This window comes from Chiroxiphia lanceolata, chromosome 7 (genome assembly GCF_009829145.1).
Source record: "Chiroxiphia lanceolata isolate bChiLan1 chromosome 7, bChiLan1.pri, whole genome shotgun sequence".
Classification (NCBI taxonomy): domain Eukaryota; kingdom Metazoa; phylum Chordata; class Aves; order Passeriformes; family Pipridae; genus Chiroxiphia; species Chiroxiphia lanceolata.
The window spans coordinates 12,685,228-12,709,979 of NC_045643.1; the positions used below are offsets into that span (position 1 = coordinate 12,685,228).

The following is a 24,752-nucleotide window of genomic DNA, read 5'->3' on the forward strand; positions in this document are numbered from 1 at the left end:
TTTCAGGGAAACTGCTACAGCTCGTTCTGTCACAGTCACACATCCCAGACAGGTTCTCATTAGGGCCTATGTGGGACAGCAAATCACTCAACATCACTTTAGCCTTTCATCATGGTTAAGGTTCAGCACTTGTAGCTGAACAGGAAGTGCTAAAAACCTGTGCTGTGATCTCTAGTGATGGGACAAAGGTGTGTTAATCGCTATCTTTCCACAATGAAAGGTGTTCTAGTGCTATTTCTGTTTTACTCTGTAAAGAAGTCTTTGGTCCCTTCATCTACATCAACAACTCCTTAGAAAGATACACAAGTCCAAAGATGTGTCTTGGTCTTCCACTCATTCCTCCTATAAAATCTCAAACCAACTCCAGGATGTCAAGTCTGTCCCTTCCTTAAAAGTTTTCTACTATTTCACAGTCCTATAATGATCCATGTAACAAGTAATTTTCATTTTCAAATTTGAATACAGATTGTTTTTAATGTTCTATTCCCTCACCTAAATCCACAGTTCTAATGAAACCTCAGATTACCAAGTGGGTACAGGAAGCTGCACCTACTAAGGTCTAAGGGCGGGATTAATCTTTGTCACTGAGATCTCCTCACACTTTCTTCCCATCCTTTGCTTGTAGCCCTCAAATGGCCTAAAGGTGTTCCTATAATAACAGGGCCATCTAGTGGTAAAATGAACTTTAAAAACTAACTCCATATTTTGTAAATACTTCAGCTAGTTTGCCTAGGGTTAGCTGTCATCTTGTTCTGTCAAAATTGCTTGCCTGTCTTTGGAAAAGCAAAAACCTTGAGTTTCAATAGCTCTAACTATCCAGCCTTTTTAATTACTCATTTCCATATTAAAGAGAGTCCTTTGAGCAAAGGTTCCTTAATTGCTACACTGTCTTTTGGTGACAGTTCTGTTTTCCTTTCACACTGTTTTTCAGAAAGAAGACACAATGAAGACTGAAATCTAGTGTGCAACAAAGTGTAGTCTGAGAGACTGTCTAATGTAGCAATTATATAAGTTGTGGGGTTTTTATTTCCCTTCATATATACACACACACACATATATATGTATATATATATAAAAATCAGTACTGTTGACAATTTTTTATATCCATCATGCTTTCTGAAATCAAACAACAAACTGTAATGAGATTATTATCTTGTTCTTAGGTTCTAAGTATCTCCATGTCACCTGGGGAAAAAAAGTTGTAGCCTCTTCAGTTTAATTTAAAAAGAAGTTTGATAGAAAGGTGGCAATGATTGAAGGATATAATGAGAAAGTTCATCTCCTAGAGTTCCTATAGGATTAATCCCCTTAAGGCAATATTACTTGCACTGTTTTGGTTAATATGATCTCAGAACTCACACTTTCCCCTCCACACAACTGAAATAAAAGATGTCTTTGAGTCTGATCTTATTACATCCCACTGTTTACAGTGCCCTGTTGTTCTGCTCTTCTCAAGCTCCTTCAGCAAATATATATTATGGAACAAGCAGTTTTGGATTGGACAAGTAATTAAGCATTACATATACATATATAGAAAAGGTAAGTTCCTTTTTAGTTAATCAATTCTGTGACTACTTAGAAATCTCTAATGAACTCACTTGTTCTGTGTCTTCATTAACAGGGTTTCACGAGATACTGTAACTATTTAAAAGTCAGCCCAGTTCACTTATTGAGGAGGGAGGGAAAGTGTTCCAAAAGCTCAAGTTTCAGAAATGAGGTGTCTCTTACCAGTGTCACTATTGCACATTCAGCTGTCAGCTGTGCAGCACTGAAAAGTGTCCGGACAAACCGGTATATGTGCTTGTGATCAGGGTCATGCTTGTAGTAGTCATCTGGAACTTCTTCCCGCTGAAAGAAAGTTCTCTGAATTACTGAAAATCTGTCTTATTTAATACTGACCCTAAAGAACAGCCACACATGGTTATTTCTTCTCACCAAAGTGTATACAACCCTTTCCTGTCACAGAGACAGAACAAAATTATACTGAAAGAAGCCGCCCTGCGATATCACAAATATTCCAAACAAAACACAATAGCTGTAGCTGGTATCTTTGTTTTGAACATTTTTTTGATCTGTAAGGCTAATGGGAAAGAGCATGAACTACCATCATTATTGCAGATGCTTACTATTGTCCACAGAACATTTTACATACTGAAAAAGGTGTAAAAAAAAAAAAAAAAAGGAGTCTTCTTCCTGCAAGAAAATCACACATATATACACACCAGGGAAACACTGGCTCTTCAAAAGGCAATTAAGAGACTTCACAAGATTCCTCTTCCAGCTGAGGAAGAGCTGAAGAACACATGGCAATAATTCTGTCACAGGTAGAACAGGAAGGTAATTTACACTGTCTTCATAGGACTCATCCTGGAGAGACTCCAGAAAGACAACAAAACTAATGAACAGGTAGATTTAACTCTGACACAATGCTAAACTGTTTCTAAATACAGGGGAGAAAAAAAGCTCAGAAATAAAGTCTGTAAAAGCAATCCTTATATGAGTGTTTGAGAGAGACTGTGATATTCAGCACTCTTCCTGGAGGGATGAAACTTCAAGAGCTCCAACTTTGCACACCGGTTCTGCAAGACTGATACTGATTTCTATCTACAGTCCAAGGTAGACCCATAGTATGGTAAAGACAGTAGCTGAGAACATCATACCTGCCTGACATTAAACAAGTAGCTGTAAGGTAAGCAAAGCAGCAAGCATTTTCCTGTGTTTTGTAGTTTAAAAAAGCCAGGTAGCAGTGTCAAGTAAAATGCAGAGGTAAGTTAACTTTGTCCTCTCCACACAGTCTTCAAATACACCACTAACCAGTGGCGGTTACCTCTGCAGGGTGGGCATGCAACATGAGGAATAACATGAGCAGGACCCCTCCTGTGCTACAAGCAGTACAAAAGCACATCTGGAAGTACAGTTCTGCTGACTGGAACTGAGGAGGAAGGCACTGAGACTGGTATTTGTGACTAAACCCCATGATACTGGTAACTGGGTCACATTAGGGTCAACAGAGCCTGGATTTGGACTCCTTGTGACTGCATCTTTGGAAGACAAGGTGTTCAGAGATTTCTTCCAGCTAATTAACCTTTTTAAAGGAACAGTAGGTACCCAGGCAAAACGCCATTGCTATAGAAACTAACAAGCCATCTGTGCCTTTCCCCTCAGAAGTATGACAATCAGCCATAACTCTATTTCTGTCTGTATGCTGCACCAAGATAAAAAAGACCTTTAAGTGTTCCCTAAAGGACACAATGATTTTCCTCTCATTAAATAGGAGCTAGGCTATATGAAAAGATCAAAGGGTGTCAGGTTGTTAAATAAAGAAATTGTCTCATGGAGTTCATCTTACATAAATAATTTTCAATGGAAAACAACAGATTTGGGCATTTCAAATAGTTCTGGACCACACTTTTCCTTTTGAAGTGCTACAGTCCATACAAGAAACCTTCAATACAGCTCTTGTCCTGAAGTTGTTTGGGGTTTTTTTAATTGGCTAAATAGTTCTATTTATTCAACTGTACAATTCCTAGCACAATGGATCATGCTTAGGGATGAAACCCTAACAAATTTAAAATACTAAATTGTTCATTAGGAAGTGTTTATTAACAAGCCAAATCCGTGAGATAGGTTGAACTGCGTTCACTCAGGTAAGTCCCAGAGCAAACTGAATTGTTAAAGCCACTAGAGCTTCGCTAAGTTAATTTCAAATGAAAAACAAGGGAAGTGGTTCTGTAGGACAGGTATTAAGCTAGGAGTGCTCAAACTGGATGTGAAAAGCACACGCTCCAGTCTTGAACCTGCCTGTACTCTGAGGTTTCGCATCTTACAGATTGTCTAAAAAGGTGTACCAGGATCAGTCACATTAAAATTGCATGCTGAATTGCTCCTAGCTGTTACTGCAAGCAGCTTTAGGCATATTTGCTTTAAAATGTTGCCCTTCAGGTTTTTTAAAGGCCAAACTCGCTGTCGGCTACTTCATGTGATGCTTCACGTATTACGTTCCCCTGTTTGCAGTCATTAAAAGGGTAGGCACATACCTACTAACCATGTCTTCCTAAATAAATAGGAGAGACTTGTAATTAAAGCAGTATTAAAGAAGGGAAGAAAAGAGAGAGACAAGAAACTTCAGATATGGAATATGGAAGAACTGGGCACGTGCTGCTTTCTCTTTACAGTCAAAGCATAGAAAACCAAACTTACTTTGCAACATTTAAAACGACTGGGTTCTGTTTGTGATTTAGCTGATATCAAAAGTCATTACTTGCTCTGTATATTATATATAAAGGTAAAATTTAAGATCAGTTTGATTGTGACCTGGTGCTAATACATTTTTCTGACTTATATAATACAAATCAAGGTGCACATTGATACACATTCAAAGGATCAGAAAGTTACACTTACTGTAAGAGGATGAGATTTTTCATCAAAAATATCCAATGATCTGTCAGAATCTCTACAAAACAAAAATCTCTGGTTTAGCAACAAGAGTTAATTGGTAATGGTATGCCCTACTAAAAATTATTGTTCTTCAAAGAGGATAAAGGGACATATTTTGCAGTTCAGCTTTTCCTAGAATGAGATATTTTTGCAAATACCATATTTTTGCAAAGCCTTTAATGATGAGACCTTACAACTGAATATTTAAGATGCTCAACAAAGAACAGCTATCCATGTTCTTGTATTATGCTTAGTACAGTTCTCCCTTAAAGTGTGGAACTGTCTCACTAATAGCATTTACTTCGAAAAGTCAGCTATAATTCTGAAGCATATGCTGTAACTAGCTATAATGGCAAGGGTTATATGTACATGGGACAGACCTCCTTCACCCATCAAAACTAATCTGTACCTCTGTATTCAGGAAAAGCTAAACAAAGGCCAAAGGCTGATTTGTTATGAGTTAAGTGTGTTTTCTTCGCTCCCTGTTTTGATGTTTGGATGGGTGTATTACTGACCCTTCCACAGCAGCTCAGGACGGGGGACAAAGAGGAAGCAGATATAGCATAAAGTGCCAGTTTTTTCAGCTCCTTTAAGTTTCACCAGATCATATCTGACTCAATGATCTAGGAGGTTTTTTCCAGCCGTAATGATTCCACAATTTTGTATCCCTGGCTCAAAAAGAAAGTTATTATATTTCACCAAAGGAAGAGTCCACTCACCTGTTCTTTATATGGTAGAATATTGCTAATGTTACACTAAAAAAGAGAAAGAAAGAAAAAGAAGATTTACAAAGCATATTCCATGCACACTATTCCACTGCAAAAGCTGTCATTCAGGGTAAAATATTACAAATCTATTTTGTACAGGCTTCCTTTCACATTCTCAAGTACTCTCTCATTTCTGATGTTTAACTGTCTGGAAAGAAACTGGCTAAATCAAATTTGCTAGCTAAACTACTTTTACATTCATTGTACAGATATTTGTGCAACAAAATAAATGTTAAGCAACATTTTAAATATATACTTTCATTTCCCGATTAGATAATATAAGTGGAAATGTGGGGTATTCCCAACTAAAATATAAGTTCTACTTGATGTTACATATACTGTTGTAGAGATTCTGCTGATGTTTTAACTCTGTATGCCTGGTTGTGTAATTTAGGAACTGAAAAAGAGAATAATAAAGATGATACTATGCCAGCATAATCCAAGAAGTGGACAAGAACAGACTTCAGTCTCTGCTAAGTGAGGCAATAGGTTTCACATATTAATGCTCATTTACTGTGGCTAAATTTCAGTTTTTTTACAACAACAACACTGCCATCACAGGAATCTATCACAAGGAAGCTCTGATCTGTTGACAACTGTACACCACTTCAAAATGGCACAAGCATAATTTTTTAGGTTTTTGCTTCTCTAGAAAAGAAGTGACACGCTTTGTTTGAAACCAAACTTTAAAATGATGAATCAACTTATACATTTCCAAACTCTACTGCGCTGTTAAAACAGTGAAGCCTTCTGGGACTCAATCTGGTCAGCCCTCCTTTCCCCTCAAGCAAGGTAAACTCTTCTCAACTCTCACCTGGCATGGTCTAAGTGCTAACAACTGTCTTTCTGGTACCCAAAAAAATAGGTCAAACAGCCATTTGCACTGGAGAATCGAGGCAACTACACAGTTATCACCTACTAAAATAACAAACACCTGAAGAAAAAGGAGAAAGGCTAGAACTAAAACCCAAGTCAGCAACACGTTGTCTTCCACAACTAGAGGGCAGACTAACTCCACTGGTAAGTAGCAAACACAGCCCTGCAACTTTTCCTGCAACTCCATACAAACCCCATTTCAAGTTTTCCCAGATGAAGAATTTCTGGATTTGGCTTTCAATGTGAATTGAACTCCCCCCTCCGCCCAGCACACAAGTGCTGACACACTTCTGCACTACCCCAAGTGCACGATGAGAACTTCTTTGAAATACGACAGTACTAAAACAAAAGCTCACTCCAGCAGTCATAATTACCAGACCTCTACACCCCTTCCATGACCGACCTGAAGAAGCAGCACTGTGCTTCTCTCATTCAAGTGCACAACTGGTTTTGGAACAGACAGGACACCCAAAAATCCCAAATAAACCTTACGGTGCCACTCAGCCCCTCGCTGATGACAAACGGTTCTTACCACTTTATTGTGCTTCTAAGGTTAGGCTGACTGACAGTGCTGTCATCTATAAATATTGTTGAGCATGAACTGTATTTTTTTGTAAGCTGCCCAGGAGAAACCTTGGGGGAGAAAAGAAAAGAACAAAAGAAGTGAAATACATTCAAGAGGGATTCTGTAAGCTTTGGTTTACCACACTGAATACTGGCTTTACACCTCAAGTGGTTACTGCACAGGAGGTCTTTGTAGATTGCTGCTGCAATGTAACCTAGTTCCCTTGTGTAAGATAGGCTTATAAATCATCAGTTGTAATATACAGCATGGTGTTTTTAGATAAATAATTTTCATCAGAAATAGCTGCAGCTAAAGCAGCGAGTCCTCTGATTTTCTCAGTTCTCTAGCATTCCATTCTTGTCAGTATGTGATTCAGTCTTTCCTTTCTGTGATGTACTTTATTAATCATCATCTCCCTTCTTTTATATCCTATACCTTTACAGTTTGTGGTTATCCAGTATTGCTTCCTGTAAAGACAATTTTGCACTTGAGGTTTTTGTTATTAGTTTAGAAGAAAAAGAAACCTCTTCCTGACATTGCTCACTTCACACATGTCTTGGTTAGCATCTGGAATCTGGAATTAGAGTACTGCTATTGCCCTGACTTTTACTATTATTATTTTGACCTAGCAACACGCTCCATCATCCATCCTAACCCTGTACATTATATACTGTAAGGAATCTTCCTATATAACCCACAGCCAGGCTTCCCTGAGTACTTTTAGAGAATGCCTTGCACTAGAGATAGGACATCATAACTGAGGGAGGAATTTTAATCAAACAGTTCAAGATTCATTAGTTTTTGACAAAATGTTTTTAAATGCCTTGTCTAAAACTTGGAAGTTCTCCATATGAATATGTTGGCACCCTTCACAACTCAATGGTTGCCTGTGAATATCTCCCATTCCAGCTGAAGTTTGCCAGCAAAACCAGTCCAATCACACTTCACCTTGGTGCTGGCAGACTAAAGCTGGAACTGTGACAAAAAAAGAAAGAAAAAAAAAGAATTACCCCCACTCCCTGCATAATCACACTAAATACAACAGACTTGAAATACCATTATCTTACCAATACCTTCTCATTTACACTTTTGATACACCATATTTTCTAAGCTTTGTGTTACTAACTTCCATTCTTAGCTTTACTAATCAATAATTTTTTATCCAGTTATTAATGACATTGCATCTTTTTTTGTCTTGGTTTCTTTTTGGTAAGTCAAGTGTCCAACTAATATTTGCAGAAAAAGCTCAGAGCATATTTTCAGATATTAAAACTAATGGATTATCACTTGTTTATCATGCTGCTGATGTTTGTTCATCATTCTGTTTTCATACTGGATACACTTCTTACAATAAGTCCTGTAGCAATACTCAAACAGAGAGTCATTCAAAACTCAATGAGAAATTAATGTAGTTTTATTTCTGTTAAAAAAACCCATAGTTTGACTTGTATTTTCTTTTTTACTGTTCTGAAATGTTTAAGACTGATACAATAAAAAGATGAATTCTTATTCTTTTGACATCAGCCATTCTATGCTCTGTGAAACTATGCCTTTTTTTTTATTTTTTAGACAAAGGCAAAAATAATTCAGTTTTATCTTGCTAAGCAGGATTTGGAACATGTGTAGGACTATATACCTGTAGGACTATATACCCAAAACTACTACAGTTGTCTCCTTGAATTAGTTTTTGTCCCAACATGCTAATATTATCTATATAGAATCTGGTTTACTCACATGATTGATATGGTTACTCTTCCTCTTCTCTCGCACTAGAAAGAGGGAGAAAGAATGTGAATTGAAAGGTTTCTAAAAAACAATCCCAATTTACATTCAAAAAAGTCATTCTATTAACCTAGTTTTCTAAAGTACGTGAGTATTAAAATTTTGAAATTTTAGTTTAAGCATCTGGAAAAGTAGTTTGAGGAAAAAATGTCAAGTTTTATCAAGCTAGTAAGCTACATACTACTTCAAACTACCCACATATACATTTAGAAACTACTTCTTTCCATCACACTAAGGGGAAAAATGTCTCAGCTTTGAAAAGATGCTACGTATCATGACAAATGGAATGATTTCAGACAGTTCAAACAGACAATGTCCAATATCCAACAACAACCAGAAGCAAAACCAGGACACACCGAACCTGCCGAAGACACAAGGAGCAAGTGAGGTGCCCAGCATTATTTACATGTTCTCTCTTCTCCTATTAGACTGCAGAAGGTATTTCACTACACAGAAGATGCTGACACAAGCTATGCACCTATTTATGATACAACTGCAACCATGTTATTTAATAATTTTAAACTATGTCGGTCTTTCAAAAAAGATTGCATGGTTTAACTTCCAGCTGTGACAGCAGCAGCACAACAGTGCTCTTAGAGGAGAGCTGAGAGTGGCACACATGCACCAAGTATACAAATGTGACCAGCCTGGATAGCCAACTTCTCCAAAATTTTAACCTCAGATCATCACCACTCTTTAGCAGGACACATTCTCTTACATATTTAGAAAAACTGACAATTGGAAAAGGGTATCCACAATTTTTTTTTGTCCTTTAGCATAAATGAAAGTCATAATCCTGACAACATCTCAATGAGAAAGAACTTACGGATATTAATTCTACTAGTTCTGTGGAAGGTTAAGCAAAGAGGAACCAGGAATTTAGAAAATAAATTCCTCTGGTGAACTTCTCCATAAAAATCAATTCATCTAACTAATACAAACTTCAGATCATAGTTTAATAGTTACTATCTCACCTACCAGACCATTTTTCTACATGGACACAAGTCTACACAATTCAATATATGACATTTGAAGAAAACCAAATCACGTTTAAAAGCAATACTACCCCCAACAAGCACGTTCATGTACTTTGAACGTGTGCAGCCAGGCTGAAAGGCTGCACAGTGAAACTGCACAACAGTGTTCAAGAACTGTGTCAACTTGTGAGTTGCAACTTCAGCATCCCTCATCTAACAGGTGTTTGAAGTGTGCAGGTCAGAGCCTCTGGCTGGATCAAGGCTGACCTTAGAGGTCCCAAGGAAAGAAGTTTCTATATTTCCTTGGTATCATCCCCTCTGGAGAACCATGCAGTGCTTGTTCCCACTGCTCCCAGACTATCTGAGCACTGCAAACTTGATAAAACTGACAATTTTACCACTTGTCATAAGACTCTGAATAGCAGGACAGCAACTGACAGACCTGTCAAAATAATTCTACTTCTCTGTGGCAAAGCTATGCCAAGGTAAAAGACACACTGCAGCTTTCCATCAACACATCCAACCTCAAGTACAACACTTTCTCAGAAAAACAGTGCTTCAAACAAGAACCAGCTAAAACAGAAACAGAAGCATTTTAATAAGACTATCTTGAACTTTTTATTAGTTGCAACTTCAAAATGTGCTGTTGTCAGAATTTGTTTTTATTTGTGCAACTCCACTCTTTAACAGTATTTTGGAATGCACGAATCATAGTAATTTTTCGAAATTGACTTTTATTAAGTAAACACGGGCTCTGCAAAGAAACTGAAAATCCCAACACATACTTATTATTAAAACCAGGATTCAAGAATAATTATCCTCTGAAACTATTCAAACAGTTTAAAACAACAAAAAAGCAACTGATATAGATTGATGGCTTAGGCTTATTATTTCTCACACAACACTGACTTTTTTCTTTATAATTTAAAACAACTTTTAAAACAGCCCTTAGTCATAAAAAAACCCACCACTGCTGGAAGCTTGAATTACACTAGTGAAGAAAGCTGTGCTCCTTCAGACTACTGGGATCCGCACTGCAAAAAATCTGATATTTAAGCATTTTGAAGAACAACTCGTTGTCAGTGTTAAGTAAAATGGTCTACAAACATATTTCTGTGTAAATACGCAAATTACTAATCCCTATGCTTGAAAGAATGCAAGCACAGCGTTCTCAAGCTGTATAATTAAAATAGGCCATCATTTTCCCAGTTTTTCTCCTGCCTTTTGTTAAATTGGAAAAAACTTAGCTTACCATCTGTTTGTGACTTGCTCAGGAAAATTGTGCTTGCTCTGGGATGATCGGATGGATTAGATTCCAAGGCTAAATCTGAAACAGAAAGGACCAAAAAAAGGAGATATCTTTAATAAAAGATGATGATGATTGCAACAGTTCCCACCCAGCCTTAAAATGCTCAAGAATAAATGATGGAGACAAGATCAAAACCTTACTTTTGCCAAGACAAATAAAAACGTTATTTTTCCCTCTGAAAAAAAGCCTGTGGACTTATTCCTACTGCTGTGAACCGTGAATTAGCTTATGGTTTCCATGAAAACAAAATCTGGAAAGGGAAATATCAAAAAACAACATGTATCTTCAGAAGTCAATCTGTGCTCCTGTGTGTTTGAGTAGCTGGGTGTGGGGGCCTGTGTTCAGTAGCAGGCACAAAATGTTTCTTGACTTTATCAAGACAATAATTAAAAATGCCCCACCAAAACAGCAAAAAAAATAACACTGCTGATCACTCTATGCTTTACGCACCAAATACAGCAGGAAACAATCTCCATGGCCTTACAAAAGAACCTAATAAGTAACGTTTACAGTGCTGATAAATATCAAAACACGGAACTTACGCTATTCTGTTCTTTTGAAATTTCAAGTTAAACCATGTACAGCTAATATACATTTACTGAAGAACAAAATTACTTTAATCCTTTGCCACAACAAACCAGTGATGGTATTAGAAAGAGGATGTATTACTGCCTTAGATTAAGATGGAAGCAATCACAGAAGTTTGTTGATGACACTGTGGACACCATGATGAAATTCTGAGCTGCGTTAGCTTTGACAGAAGAAACAGCTGTTCTGAGGAAGTCATGCTACAGACACACTGAGTTATGTGAACACATGAACACAACAATCTAGTACTGTGATCCTGTAAGTCCTGAAAAGAGCAGTTTTGCATCCACTGACATTTGTCATTCTGATCTTCCTGTGTGCTCCTTATGCCATCCCAACCATACAGTGCTCACACACTTGCACGTCAGTGTCCAAGGTGGAATGCCAACACAGCTGCCACACCCTAAAAAACAGTCATCTAAGAATTACCATCAACTTTCAGCTAAAAAAAACCCTCAATCTCTCAATCTTTTATGCACCCAACCAACAGACCTCTGGTTAAACAGTAGCCAAAGTAGGAACAAACTGTCTGGGTGCTGAAAGTCTTAACTAAGAATGTTCGTGCTACAGCACCTACCCCTCAGCACAGCCACAGCCCTCCTGTGTCAGCGAGTGAATGGAATTCGAAAAGTACACATTCCCAAGACTTCTCATTCCAGATTCCCACTGGGGCACAGCATTGGTACTCAGATCTCCATGTTTTCCAAGTCCTTGGCTTACATCACTGACCTTATTTCCAACAGTATTGCTCTGACACTGGTCCAGGATGCAGACCACTGTAATTCTGAATCTCAGTGTATAACTAAGGCAGCCAACATGTGTTTAGGAACACAAAGACTGTTCAGTCAGGAATTTCCCCCTCCTCTCAAAAAAGGTCAGCCAGAGTCAGTCAGTCAGTCAGACCCATCTTGTGAAGTCTTTAAAAGCTAATTTACAAAATCAGTATTTCTATTCTCACCTTACCATGCTCAATCACAGCACACAGTGAACAGATACCTGAATTTAATCATTCAGTTAAAATGTAAGAAGTCCTGTCTTAGAAGCCCTAGAATGGAATTTGCCTTACAGCTCATACCTCAGGTACTACTAAATACACATTTGATTATCTGAAAAAAAAGATCCAGCACACAACAGCACGCCATACTTACTGGCACATTTTAAGTACCATTTGTAACATCTCAACAAAACAGTAACTTACTTAAAATGTTACAAGTTTGACAGGTTCCTAACAGTGACTTAGCAAACTCACTTTTAAGAGATAGTACATAGTTTCTAATGCTAGCGCTGCATTAACAAAACCAAACAAAACCCCAACAGTGTTCTAGAAATGGAAGTTTTCAGCTAGTCTACCAAATAACTGAAGTATCATCAACAGACAGAACAAGATATGCAATATGCAGACTTAAAATACAGGCTATTATCAGCAAGTAACAATGTAAACAACTCAGAATTTATTTAACTTACAGTTCAGCAACAACTTTTAGAATAACTGGCTAAGTCAGGTTAGAAAGGACCTCAGAGGTCTCCAGTTCAACCTCTTGTGAAAACAGAATCAGCTTTAGGTAGAACATGAGGCTGGTCAAGGCTTTACTGAGTTGAGCCTTGAAAACCTCCAATGAGGATCCACAGAGCCTACACCACCTTTCCCACCCAGGGGGACTAATGCCTACAGGGCTATGAGACTCACTATGGAATGGTAGGAAAGAGCATGTAGGACTGTACAAGATTTGTGTCATATTTAGGACAAGGCAGAAAGGAAGATTGTGAAGGAATAAGCATAGGACAACAGAGGGAAAAGGGCTAGAGAATTCAGTACCTCCTAACAGAAATCCCTGTTTCTCCTTGATGAATTTCAGAGGGTTGGTGTTGGCCCAATCCTCCAGCCTGTCTGGGTCCCTGGGAATGAGCAGCCTCCAGCATATTGACTGTTGCCCAACTGGCTGTCATCTGCAATTTGGGTGTACTCCATTGCTTCCTCCAGGTCACTGATAGACGTTAAACAGCACAGATGCATTTTTTTCCAGGGAAAGACAGTACAGGATAGCACTTGTCCTCCCTCACCTCATAAAAAAACCCAAAACACTAGTACCTTGACTTCCCTAAGGTTTTGATTTACTTTGAAACCATATGACTTGTAAAGGCTCACTTCTTACACTGTTTTTGCCTGTTCTTGTGTTCTGCCAGTCCCTATATCCAGGCTTCTTATATGTTAGAAATCAGGTCTGAATATAAGAATATAAGGTCTGAATATAAGAATGAATATAAGAAACTTTTATTCCAGACAAGAAGTGTCTGGAATGTCTTCTTGTCATTCCAGACAAGAAGATCCACAGCACTGCAGCATGCACTGAGTGACACAGGTCAAATGTGCCCCCTGAGCCAAGCAGACCCACACATCTAAGGAGAGGAACAGCACTGGAAGGATAATAGACTTACTGACTCCAGTTCCATGGTGGTGCTGCCAGACATAAGGTGCTTTCTGCTGGACAAAGTCAGCACCCACAGCACATTAAATCCACAACACAGGTAATACAACAGAGCTAAGGTACTAATAAAGTCCAAGACACACTGCACAGCCCCTCATACAAAACCCCACCAGAAGTGATCAAGACCAACTGTGGCTGGGCTTCTTATGCCAGAATAACACGGTATTAGCAGAAACAGTGCAACTGTTTTGTCTTGCAAGAGACTGCAAAGAAAGAAAGAAAGAAAGATGCATTTAGTAGACCACTCCTTGTAGCCTTCCCCTTCTAAGCAGACATTTTAATCATCCTGTCCATGCTGATATCCCTGGCCAATGCTTTTTTCTAAGCAATGGAAAGATTTGTCATGTGATCTGCTCATCCTAAACTGCAAGTGTTACTCACGAAATACCAAAAAGCAACAGCAATACAGCTGATGAAGGAAGCACAAGGCAAGAGGCAGATAAGAATATGAGCAGGGGTAAAATGTAATGGGAAACAGCAAAAGAAAAGCCAGAGGAAGAGATAAATCTGTCTGCAAACAATTTGACTCAGGACGAAGCATAACTCCCCATACTTCATCCTGGTAGCCCTTACAAGTCCAAAACTAAAATATCTAGTCCTGAAAATAAGGGTAAATCTTGATTAGGAGCTACATCACAATGCATATTACAGAAAGCTCAAGATTCACAGAAAGTTAACAGAAAAAAGGAAGAAGCATTTATGCCACAGGATAATCAGAAATAATCATTAAAAAATTATTAAAAAATGCAGAAACAAGAATGAGAGAAGTGAGAGAAGCAACAGGATTTAAAAAAAAAAAAAAACATGAAAACAACTCTGGCACATTTTTGTTCTAGAGACTATCAGCTCAGTACAAGTCAAAACACACTTCCTACCTGACCTTTGTATTTAGTGATAAAGAGGTGAGAAGGGAAGATGCCCACCAGAAATTAAGTCCATGGGAGCGGCACAGTGACGTTACCACACAAGGGCCGTCTGTATTAAAACCTGCATCTCTCAGTGCCATTTACTCACGTGTACTACCAAGCTTGTCAGATCAACCCTGTCTCTGACTGGAGCAGAGAGAAGCCTGAACTTGCTTCCCTCTGCCACCATTCTCCCTTTGAGGAATGCCTGGCAGCTTGCTCGCCCTTCTGACAATCTCGGTCCGCTGCTGCCGTGTGCGCCATGTGCTGTGAGTGCACAGTCCCCCACGGGGCAGATCACATTACTTTTAAGAGTAATCCTCTGCCCCCAGCTCAAGATCTTATGTCCTTTCCTCAAGAAAATCCGCATAAGACTCTACTTTTACTCATCTGTGCCATATAAGAAGGTGTGTGGGGTTTAGGAATTTATGATGTCAGCTACTTATCTACTGGTTTACACATCACCACAGGTGACTTCTAACTATTACAAACACATTTTACACATTGCATTGTGCTACATATATTATCCTATGAACAAAGAGACAGTCAAATATGTCACTAAACAGCAGCCCTTTGACAATTTCACTACTTTAGAACAACAAACTATTGCGTTTCCTTTAACAGTTTTAGCTCCATCCTCTGCTTTACCAGAGAGCAGTAACATTTTGTTACAGCACATATTTAAAGCATTAAATGATAAAATCATCTCTTTGCTGTAAACTGAGCTTCTTCACTCGTTCAGTGGATTACTAGCTTTGACTGATGCTTGAGTTTGTATCTCATTACCTTACAGTGTGAAATATGCAGGTCACTTAACACTCCCAATAAAGATGTAAAAATTATATCAGACTAGCAAATTTGCCAATCCATTTCAGAAAGTCTGTTATTCCTAACAAAAACTTCATTAAAATTATTTGTCCTTCAAATTATGCTATTCTAATTCTACTCCTAAAAACTTTCAGAAAAGATACATCTCTGGTTTCTAAATTCAACCTGATTTGTTTATTTGTCCCAGCCACACCAAACACACCACAGAAACCAGCTCACATACGTTGTTTTCCATTTGCCTTCTCCTGTTATGTCCTCAGTTACACACAGATTAGTCTATAATTTTAACCCTCCATGGATGGCTCCTTCCCCAGATCTGGACTGAATGAAAGCACTTTGATCTCCTGATTATTCATCTTCAACAGAACACATCTCTCTTCCATGCTGAAATGGACTCCAAAGATACAAAACTTGTTTTCATAACTAATAAGAGCAAATTTGAAAACATAAAGGACTGGATCAGTTGTATAACGAAGTGCTTTCAAACTCAACCAGTTTTCAGAGAGGAGCTCTATTGTGAGAGAGAGTCTAGGAGAAACCAACATTTGCATATGCGTAGGTCCCTTAAAAACACTCCTAACTTCCCAGAGGAAATCAACTATTTAAAAAGGAAAGCAAACAGAAATAATACACACAGCTGGCCATTGTTCACAGAAAGACAGAAGTGCTGAGGTTGGATGGGACCTCTTGAGATCAGCTAAGTCTAAGCCCCAGCTCAAGCCCCAGCCCCAGCCAGAGCAGAGTGTCTGGGATGTGTCAGCCAGCTTCTGAATATCTCCACTGAGATATCTCCACTGTGCCAATGTGTGACCACTCTCATTGCTAAAAGACTATTTCTAAATATCGTGAGTTTACAGAATACACTGAGAAGGATGTTTTAAAGCTATTTAAAATCTGTCAGTTGATCTTTATGGCACTACTACAGGAACGGTAATATTGTTACCAATACCCAGCACATATCTAAGTGCACTCTGACGTTTTAAAAGGATACAGAAATTACTTCAATATACAACAAGCTCTCTTAATTAAAAAGGAATTATTTGCTCCTTTACACCACACTCCAGAGTTGGACTAGTTCAACATGAAACTGCCACAGCAAACATTTTAAATTTGCTACTAAAATCAGAAGAATTTAGAAAACAAAACTGCAGACCATCTATTAAATACTGTGAACTACCCATGGGTTAAGTTATCTACTAATTTCTGTGGTTTAAGAAAAAAGCCAGTACAGTATTAATATGTGATCTTTCATTTCTTAAAGTGCAGGAGGATCCACGCCACTATATTTGGCCTCCAGAGGACATTCCAGCATGATCCTATTGCACCCTGTCCCTAGTCCCTGCTGGGGAAACATGGCCAAGAGATTTGTTCCACTCAACGCAACACCCAGCCTTGCTGGGACTGGAGTCAAGGAGGCTTCCATGTGTTTCATGATGTATCTGCCAGAGTTATAAGCACTTCCACAGATTTTAGCAAGGCAGGGTGTCAGGAGTGCCCCAAATTCCACATCGAAAGCAGGACAAATTAAAACGGTGGTAAACAAGATGACCCTAGGATTTTATCTTGGAACTAGATGGAAAACAGTAGCTCGCAAGCTTGGTCTTGGAAGCAACTAACACTTTGTTAGAGACGTGTTCCTGTACTCCATTTAATGTAGGGCCATTTAAAGGAGGAGGAGAAACAACTGGTTCCACCTTCTATTCTCCACACTGACTTTCACACATAAGACAATTCACTACCATCAGAAGCTAAAGCAGAACTCCACAGCTCTAATTTTCTAACTGATAAGCCAAAACAAAGATTTCCAACTGTACACATCAAGGGGTAACCAAATTTTAGAATCCTAGATCCATGCTGACAACAGCAAGTGTAAGGAAAGCCTTCCCATAACAATTCCTCACGTTCTCTGCCTTACTTACAAGATCTGGTTCAGAAAGAAAAATAGGTGAGTACCAGGAACTCCAGTCTCACTTGGCATCTGCAGATAACCAAAATATGATGCCCTGTACTGTGTGCCAGGTGTCATATGCCACTGGATGGACTGACATGTTAAGTTTATTCTCCTCTTCCAATTGCTCACATGTGCAAACTTCAAGTAAAGTTTGGGTTTTTATGAAAGTTAGCAGTGTCATCAAGTTTTGTGCCATTTTAGGCACAAGCTCAAACACAGTCACTCTTTACAGCAGCTTTGGGGACTCTCAGCTTACCTGCAGTTTTTTCTATAAAAGAAAAATAACTATCTGCATAACAAAACATGTCCAAGAGTTTTTCAGAAAAGCTTTTTTGGTCTTCGAAAGACATCTGCATTCAAGAGTTTATAATCTGAGCCTGATTGACACATTTGATGGCAAGCCAGTGTTAGTTTTCACACTGGAAAAAAAATCAACTGTGTTTGATTACTGCAATGACTCAAGACCCTTTCAGAACTCCAAACAGAAGCAAAGCTGTGCTATGCACACACAGCTCATCAAACACTGCAGAATGCTACCTGGCTGACTGGGGGGGGGGGTGGTGGTGTAAGCTGTTAAGGTAATCCTGGTATTTGCATCACCTGCAAGTATGATCTTCAGTTTTATTCATCTGGCTTTACTACACATTTAAATAAATAGCACTGAGTTTCTTTTAAGTCAGTAGCATCCTCCTTTGTCTCTTGAAATCAAAACATTCGGAGTTTTCTTTTGAAAACATTATTCTTGTAGTGAGTGAAATAAAAGTGCACATTCAAACTCTAGCTGTAATTAATTAAAAAGAAATAGATCTATAAATCTCAACATGAGCTTGCTGGCAAGGATCTACTGTGCAAGGTCTGGGTTCTTAATGTTTGGTAGAATTTTCCTTCTGCCACCCACAGTAACTTCTTCCTTCTCCTTGTATGTGGAAGAAACACTGCTAGAAATGTTAATTTAATGTGTAATGCGAATCTGGGAGGAGCAGGTTTTTGTGTTTTGTTGGCTGAGCAAGAGTTCATTCCCCTGTTAGTCAGCTTTTCGGTATGACCTCACCAGTGATCACACTTGAGAGAACAGATACATCTAGCCACAGAACTTCTATTGTTCTACAACATCTACCCTGACAGGTAGGAGGGAAAACAGCAAATCTCCTAAAGAAAGCCAGAAGAGGAAAAGGATCCTAGAGATAAGTTACATGGAAACAGTTTAAAAAAAAAAAAAAAAAGTCAAGATGAAAATTAATTCGGTTTCCTTAGTTCTATAAGTTTCATCAAACCCCTCAGGTTAGCCATACATTTCCTTTCAATATTTCCCACTTTATGAAAATCTCTCAGTTATAATAGCTGTTATGCTGGAAGCCTGAAGAAACACACTAAAAAACCACATCAGTCTCCCTCCATATGAGCTTCATGTATGTATGTTCCACATCAAGTAATCTTAAAAACCTAACGCTTACAGAAATTTACTTGCTGCAGAAGCCTCCAAGATTTAGTGAAGAGAGAAAAGGATAGAGGACTCCTTAGTTGCCAGCGGTATCCAAGCTTAAGAAGAGAAACACAAATACTATAGTACAGCAATGAATTATTTTATTTCCAATTCCCAAATTTGTACATCAATTTCCTGTTTCTGGACGACTTAGTGATTCAGTCATTTCCACTACAGGTACTTCACAGATCATTTCTAAAGGTCATGATATCAGGCTGCTTAAGACAACAACATGAAAGGTGTTTCAGGCTTACAGAAGTCAATTATTTCACACTTGTCAAGATCACAGACTATCTGTAACTGCTACAAATACCTTTGTAATTAATGTCTAGTCAGTTTTAGAAAAGAGATATTGACAGTTATGGGGAAAGAAGAGTAAGTTAGGTAAAAACCGCGGTGACTACAAGGGAAAGAGAGGGAACACTAGAAAAGGTACCAAAGCATCATCTGGTTTTCACCCCCAGCTTCATACTAGTCAATGGTATTTGTCAGCCTATGCAGCTACAGACCTTCAAATACAGAGGCACAAAACCCAACACAAGATGGTTAAGCCTTTCCTGTGGTGAAAACTGCTGGCATCAAAAAGCTGATTCCTTGCACCAAAGTGTTTTAACTTACTAACATTTTAACTAGGACTTTAAAAAAAAAAAAAAGGAAATCCAAACAACAAAAAACCCCAAACTAAAAAAAAAAAAAAAATCCAGGAAAAAACCCTCCACCCACATGCTTGAAGCTGAAATTATATAAGAGGAACAAATGAACAGTATTTAGACTTTCTGAGGAGGTTTACAGACAAGCTGTTAGTGAAACCAGATCACAGACAATCAATATAGCCAAATATCTGTTCATCTTCAACACTGTTTAGTAACTGCAGCATGCAGGAAGCCTGAAGCTTTCCCTGTTCAGCCTCTAGGGAGCAAAGGGGCTGTTGAAAAAGAAAACACTGGCTCACAGTTGCCTCAAGAGTTACTCTAGGCACTAGTCTGAGCCCGGTCAAGTAAATCTCACTTACTTTATCTCTCTTCTTCAAAGTCCCCTTCCATTTGCTTTCCCATCTAACCTCTGTGAGGACCACTTCCCACTCATCTCCACTCTGATCCCATTTTTTGTTCCCCCTCATCCCTGACTGTCTTTTCCCTTGTCATTCTCCATCCCTGTTATTCAGATGAGGGAACCAGGTCACTTTGTCCCACCACTTCAGTAGGTCAACATTCTTCCCCTTAGTTCAAGGGAATCAGGCAAACCTCTGCTCAAAACTGCTGGACTCTGTAAACAGCAATGCTGGAGGGTGATAATGTTTTCAAATATAAGTGAGATACGTCTGCCAAGCAAGGTCTTGTTCTAGTTTTATCCAAGGATCAAAGAATTTATGAAAAAATAGATCTATGTTTAAACATAGGGATCTGGCAAGAAAGTGTCAGCCATAAGAAGTTCACCCCCAAATAACCAGCAAAAACTCACAGAAAAAAAAAAAAGCTCAAAATAAAGGTTAGCAGATGCTGTATTTACTTAAGACAACTTGGCTTAGCATATTGAACCACAAATACAGGCTTATTTCTCATTCTGAAAAAATGTGCACAGAACAGGTTATAGCTCAAGATCTTGATAACCATAAAATCACAGAAGTCATCCTTCATACTTTCTGGTAGTAGTGGATCGGACAAATCTTTCCCATTTGAATTAACTTTTGTTGAAACTTTAAACTTTCAGTTTCACTGTGTGTTTTATCTCCATTTCACTTACCACTCCTTTTCTGTCTTACATAAATACCACTTGATAATCTGCCCATTCTGAGAAAGTGAGATTTTTCTTGTTTAATTCTGATCTGATACAGACAACAGGCTGACTGGAAAGCAGTGCCTGCTAAGTACTGTGCTGGAGAAGCTACGGAATAATTCTCATTTAAGAGCACAGACCTGCAAGGACCACATTCCACTTGCCATGAAAAAGCTACGAAACAACACAAACCAAAAAGTTCAAGCTCAGTTGGTAACTTCTGCATTCCTGATACAACCAAAACATTAAATTTTAGCAAAACAAATGCAAAAGTACTATGACAGACTCAAGAACAACAAACAACTCAGAGGTAGAAATTTAAGGAATGAAACATCTCCATCACATTTGGATGCTAGTTTTCTGATATATTTAGCTGTTTTCTTAGAAACTGCTAGAACTGAGTAGCATGGAACAAAAATAGCCAAAATTATCTTGACTTTTTTTCCTTGCAGCTTTCTCTTTTCTCCCTGCCAAAAGCATTCAAGAAAAGGGCAGGCAGTAGGTTCCCAGCCTTCCATTATAGCCTAAATTCACATTTTAGCTAGCCTGTGAAATTACAGATTAATCAATTATGGAAGTAAATTTTATCCCCCAAATGAAACCACTGGATTATTACCAGTGTAGCAATAAACTAATGCTTTGTAGTAGTTAACAGCAAAGAAACATGTAGGCTGCTTTTATGGTTAGGGTATGCTGACACTTTTTACATCCTAGAGTTTGAGGAATAGGCATAGCTATCCGGTATATTACAGATCTATTATTTCATAGAAGGTATTAAATTTAACAGCAGTATCACTTAAAACTTCTTTATAAGGCCTGTTTCGTACCACTTGATTTCAGACTTCACAAATAATGCTTCACATTCTGAAGTTAACTGCTTCAACCCTATCCAGGCAGTGCTTTATAACATTCAAAAATGAACACAAGAAGCTTTACTTTTAATATTGGCCATCCATAACAGTATTTTAATAAAGACATCAAACTTTGATGTAACTCTTTAGGGGTGCAAAAAGTATCAATCAGAGAAATGTGAGCAGCATCTGTCACTTGTAGCAGATCTACTTGTGAGGACAACAGTGAACCACACACCACTGTTAAAGTAATCTTTAAAATCACCCAAAACACAGACTACTTATGCAGTTCTAATTTTAGGATAATCTCCTGCCTCAAGACTAAAGATTCCATAGCCAGAAAAGTAAAATTTGTGATAGACAGCTGCTATCTTATTCTTGGACTATACACTCTTATTCAGGTTTGCAAATTCAAAAAAATTAAATACTTCCCTACTTCAAGGCCAGTTCTGACACCTGGATGAATTCACCATTAAGTCTAGTTACTTAGCACTGCTGACATGATCACATACTAAAGATTCAAACAAATAGAACCCTTATTCCTGAGCAGATTTGGTAAGCTTAGACATTTTTGCTTGGCTTACTAGAATCTTTACAGAGTTTAGCTCCTCCTCCCCTAACGAGTTTAGAGATTTCTGTAATATCTTCTTGCAGAAATAAAGGTTTATTTCTCCTAGATGGCAAACATAATTTCTCCTACTGCTGCACTGCACAGCTGTCTCAGAAGAGATCCAAGGGGCTGACTGTTCCATCTCATTTCTGGAACAGCTGCACCATATGGTGCTGTGCAGAAAAAGGCAAGTTTAATAATTCCATTTCCAAAGGCTTCCTCACACTCTGCTGCTGCCAGTTTGACAGCAAAAAATTTTTTCTTCAGTTCAGGTATGGATGACAGTGATTACTGTTATTGTATGCATCGTACACAAAAGATGCCAGGCGGGCTACCTTTTTTCAACTGAACAGACATCATATAGGTGTGGTTATAATTACGAAGTGGAACAGCAAGACGCTTGTTAATTAAACTAAGTTTTGAATATCATAAGCTGTTACCCTGTACGGGTACAGCACCACGTGAACACACGGCCAGACAGGAGCACCCCTAACCTGTTACAGGTCTGGTAACTCCCCACAGCACAGCACAGCCCTGCCAGCTCTCTCGAGGCACGTCTGGGGAGGAGATGCATTACAGAGCGAGTCTGTGTGGCACCAGTGCCCCAGGTGTAACTGGGAGCAATCTGAGCAGCAAACGCGCACTTTCCCATGAGCCCAAGGAAAGCAAATCGGGCACACCGAGAGCTACGCGACAGGGAACAGCGCTGTAATGAGTCCGCAGCTATAACCGAGCGCCCTGCACAGCCAGAGTATAAATTACCCACGTCCAGCCACGGTGATGTCATATGCACAATCTCTGTAATTCCTAATTCCCTTGCTCCCCACACACCCTCTTCCTTCCTCCTGTTCAACAGAGACTGGAAATGCAGCAGTTTTTGCGATCTGCCCGAACACTGCGACTGAGTCACGACTCCCTAGTTAAACAGAAAGGAGCAGCCAGACTTCTTCCCCTTAGCCGGGAGCGCCCGGGGGCTCCGCCACGTTCCCTCCGGACTCGCGGACCCGCTCCCCGGGGACCCGGCAGGGAAGCGCTCCCAGGGCAGGGCAGGCGCTCCTCGCCCCGGGAGGACCCGCCGAGAGGCCCCGGGCTCGTCCGGCGGGTGGAGGTCCCGGACCCGCCGGGGCTGTGCCAGCGCCGTGACAGCCGCGGGAACTTTGCCTGGGGCGCGGCGCGGGCCGAGCCCGCGGGGCCGCGCTGCCCCCGCCGCCGGGACAAAGGGGCCGCGCCCCGGGCCGTCCGTGACCCCCGGCACCCCCCCGGCGGAGCGGGGGCACCACGGGCACAGCGATGCGGGGCCCGGCGCTCCCGCCCGCCCGCCGGGCCCCGCCGCTCACCATCCGGGAACTCCCGGTCGCTGATGTGCTGGAGGTGGGGGCCGCCGCCGCCGGGATCCGAGTCCCCCGACTCGGCCTCCGCCGCCCCCGAGCCGCCGCCGCCCGCCGCCGCCCCCGCCGCCTGGTACGCGTCCGCCCAGCGATCGGGCCCCGGCGCTGCCCCGCCGCCGCCGCCGCGAGCCCGGCTGAGCTTGGGGCTGGCGTCCGGGGATACGCAGCAGGTGACGGTGTTGCCCATGGAGCTCGGCGCTCCCCCGCCGGGCCCCGGCTGCGCGGTCCGGGCTGGGCCGGGGGAGGGGAGCCGGGCGAGGGCGGGTCGGAGCGCGGGGCGGGCTCAGCGCCGCCGCCCCCGCCCCGGCCGCGCGCGGCCCCGCCCGCCCCGACGGCCGCGCGACCCCCGCGCCGCCTCCTGCGCGCGGACACCGGCGGGCCTCGCGCGAGCGGCCGCCGGGGGGGGGCGGAGGGGAGGCCGCGCCCCGCCCCGCGCCCGCCCAATCACCGCCCGCCGCGGCGCCGCGTGACGGCCGCTCCGCCAATGGGCGCGGGGATCGTCACGCGCCCACCGCCGCCGCCGCGCCCCCCAGGCCCTGCCTCCCCCGCCTGCCCCACGCGCACCCGCACACGCAGCGCCGGCCGCGGCCCCGCCCCCGGCCCCGCCCCCTGCTCGTCACCACCCGCCTGGCTCCCCCCCCCCCCCCCGGGGGGGCGCGCGCTGCCCGCACGGGCACGTGCTGCGGGAGTGGTGGGACGGAACAGTGACAGTGACACACGGACGGGGCCGGGACAGCGCGGGGAGCGACTGCGGACTGCAGCAACAGGAGTGATAACAGGAGTGCTGTGCCTGCCGCTACTTCGCGCTGCCCCCGCGCAGCAGTGGGGGGGCCTCGGGCAGCGTCGGCGCTGCCCCTGCGAGTCTTCCCCGCGCTGTGCGGGCTCCGCGTCGCCCCTTTTCGAGGGCTTGAGCGGTTCTGTCCCTCGCGGAGCGCAGCACAAGCGGTGCTCAGGGCTCACTCACCATGTGCTGCTGTGCGCGTTACCTCCGGGCACCTGGGAAGGAGGCATTCCACATGGCTGCTGAGATTCCCAGAGGCTGTATGGAGAGTCCTCAGAAGCCGCGTTTTCGCCTAGTGACTCTCAGCTACCTGAGAGCTTCTCAGAGGACTGGAATGTTCAAATACACTCCAGGGAAGATGGATTAGAGGGCGAGATACCCACAACAGTCAG

The 24,752-nt window shown here is 41.3% G+C and overlaps 1 protein-coding gene and 1 long non-coding RNA gene across 2 annotated transcripts in view; one reads left to right on the forward strand and one right to left on the reverse strand.

Moving 5' to 3' along the window:
• The window catches only part of LOC116789509, a 33,796-nt gene extending 32,223 nt beyond the window's left edge, over positions 1-1,573 (forward strand). Inside the window, exon 4 of the long non-coding RNA XR_004358064.1 lies at positions 1,431-1,573. This is a non-coding gene — a long non-coding RNA (uncharacterized LOC116789509). The remainder of the gene's footprint in view (positions 1-1,430) is intronic.
• The window catches only part of CCNYL1 (cyclin Y like 1), a 33,664-nt gene extending 9,687 nt beyond the window's left edge, over positions 1-23,977 (reverse strand). Inside the window, exons 1-7 of the mRNA XM_032693403.1 lie at positions 23,529-23,977; positions 10,657-10,731; positions 8,380-8,414; positions 6,613-6,713; positions 5,157-5,192; positions 4,402-4,453; positions 1,729-1,848 (exon numbers count right to left, since the gene is read on the reverse strand). Coding sequence (XP_032549294.1) covers positions 1,729-1,848; positions 4,402-4,453; positions 5,157-5,192; positions 6,613-6,713; positions 8,380-8,414; positions 10,657-10,731; positions 23,529-23,766 — 657 coding nt within the window. The 5' untranslated portion in view covers positions 23,767-23,977. The remainder of the gene's footprint in view (positions 1-1,728; positions 1,849-4,401; positions 4,454-5,156; positions 5,193-6,612; positions 6,714-8,379; positions 8,415-10,656; positions 10,732-23,528) is intronic.
• Positions 23,978-24,752: the final 775 nt, after the last annotated feature.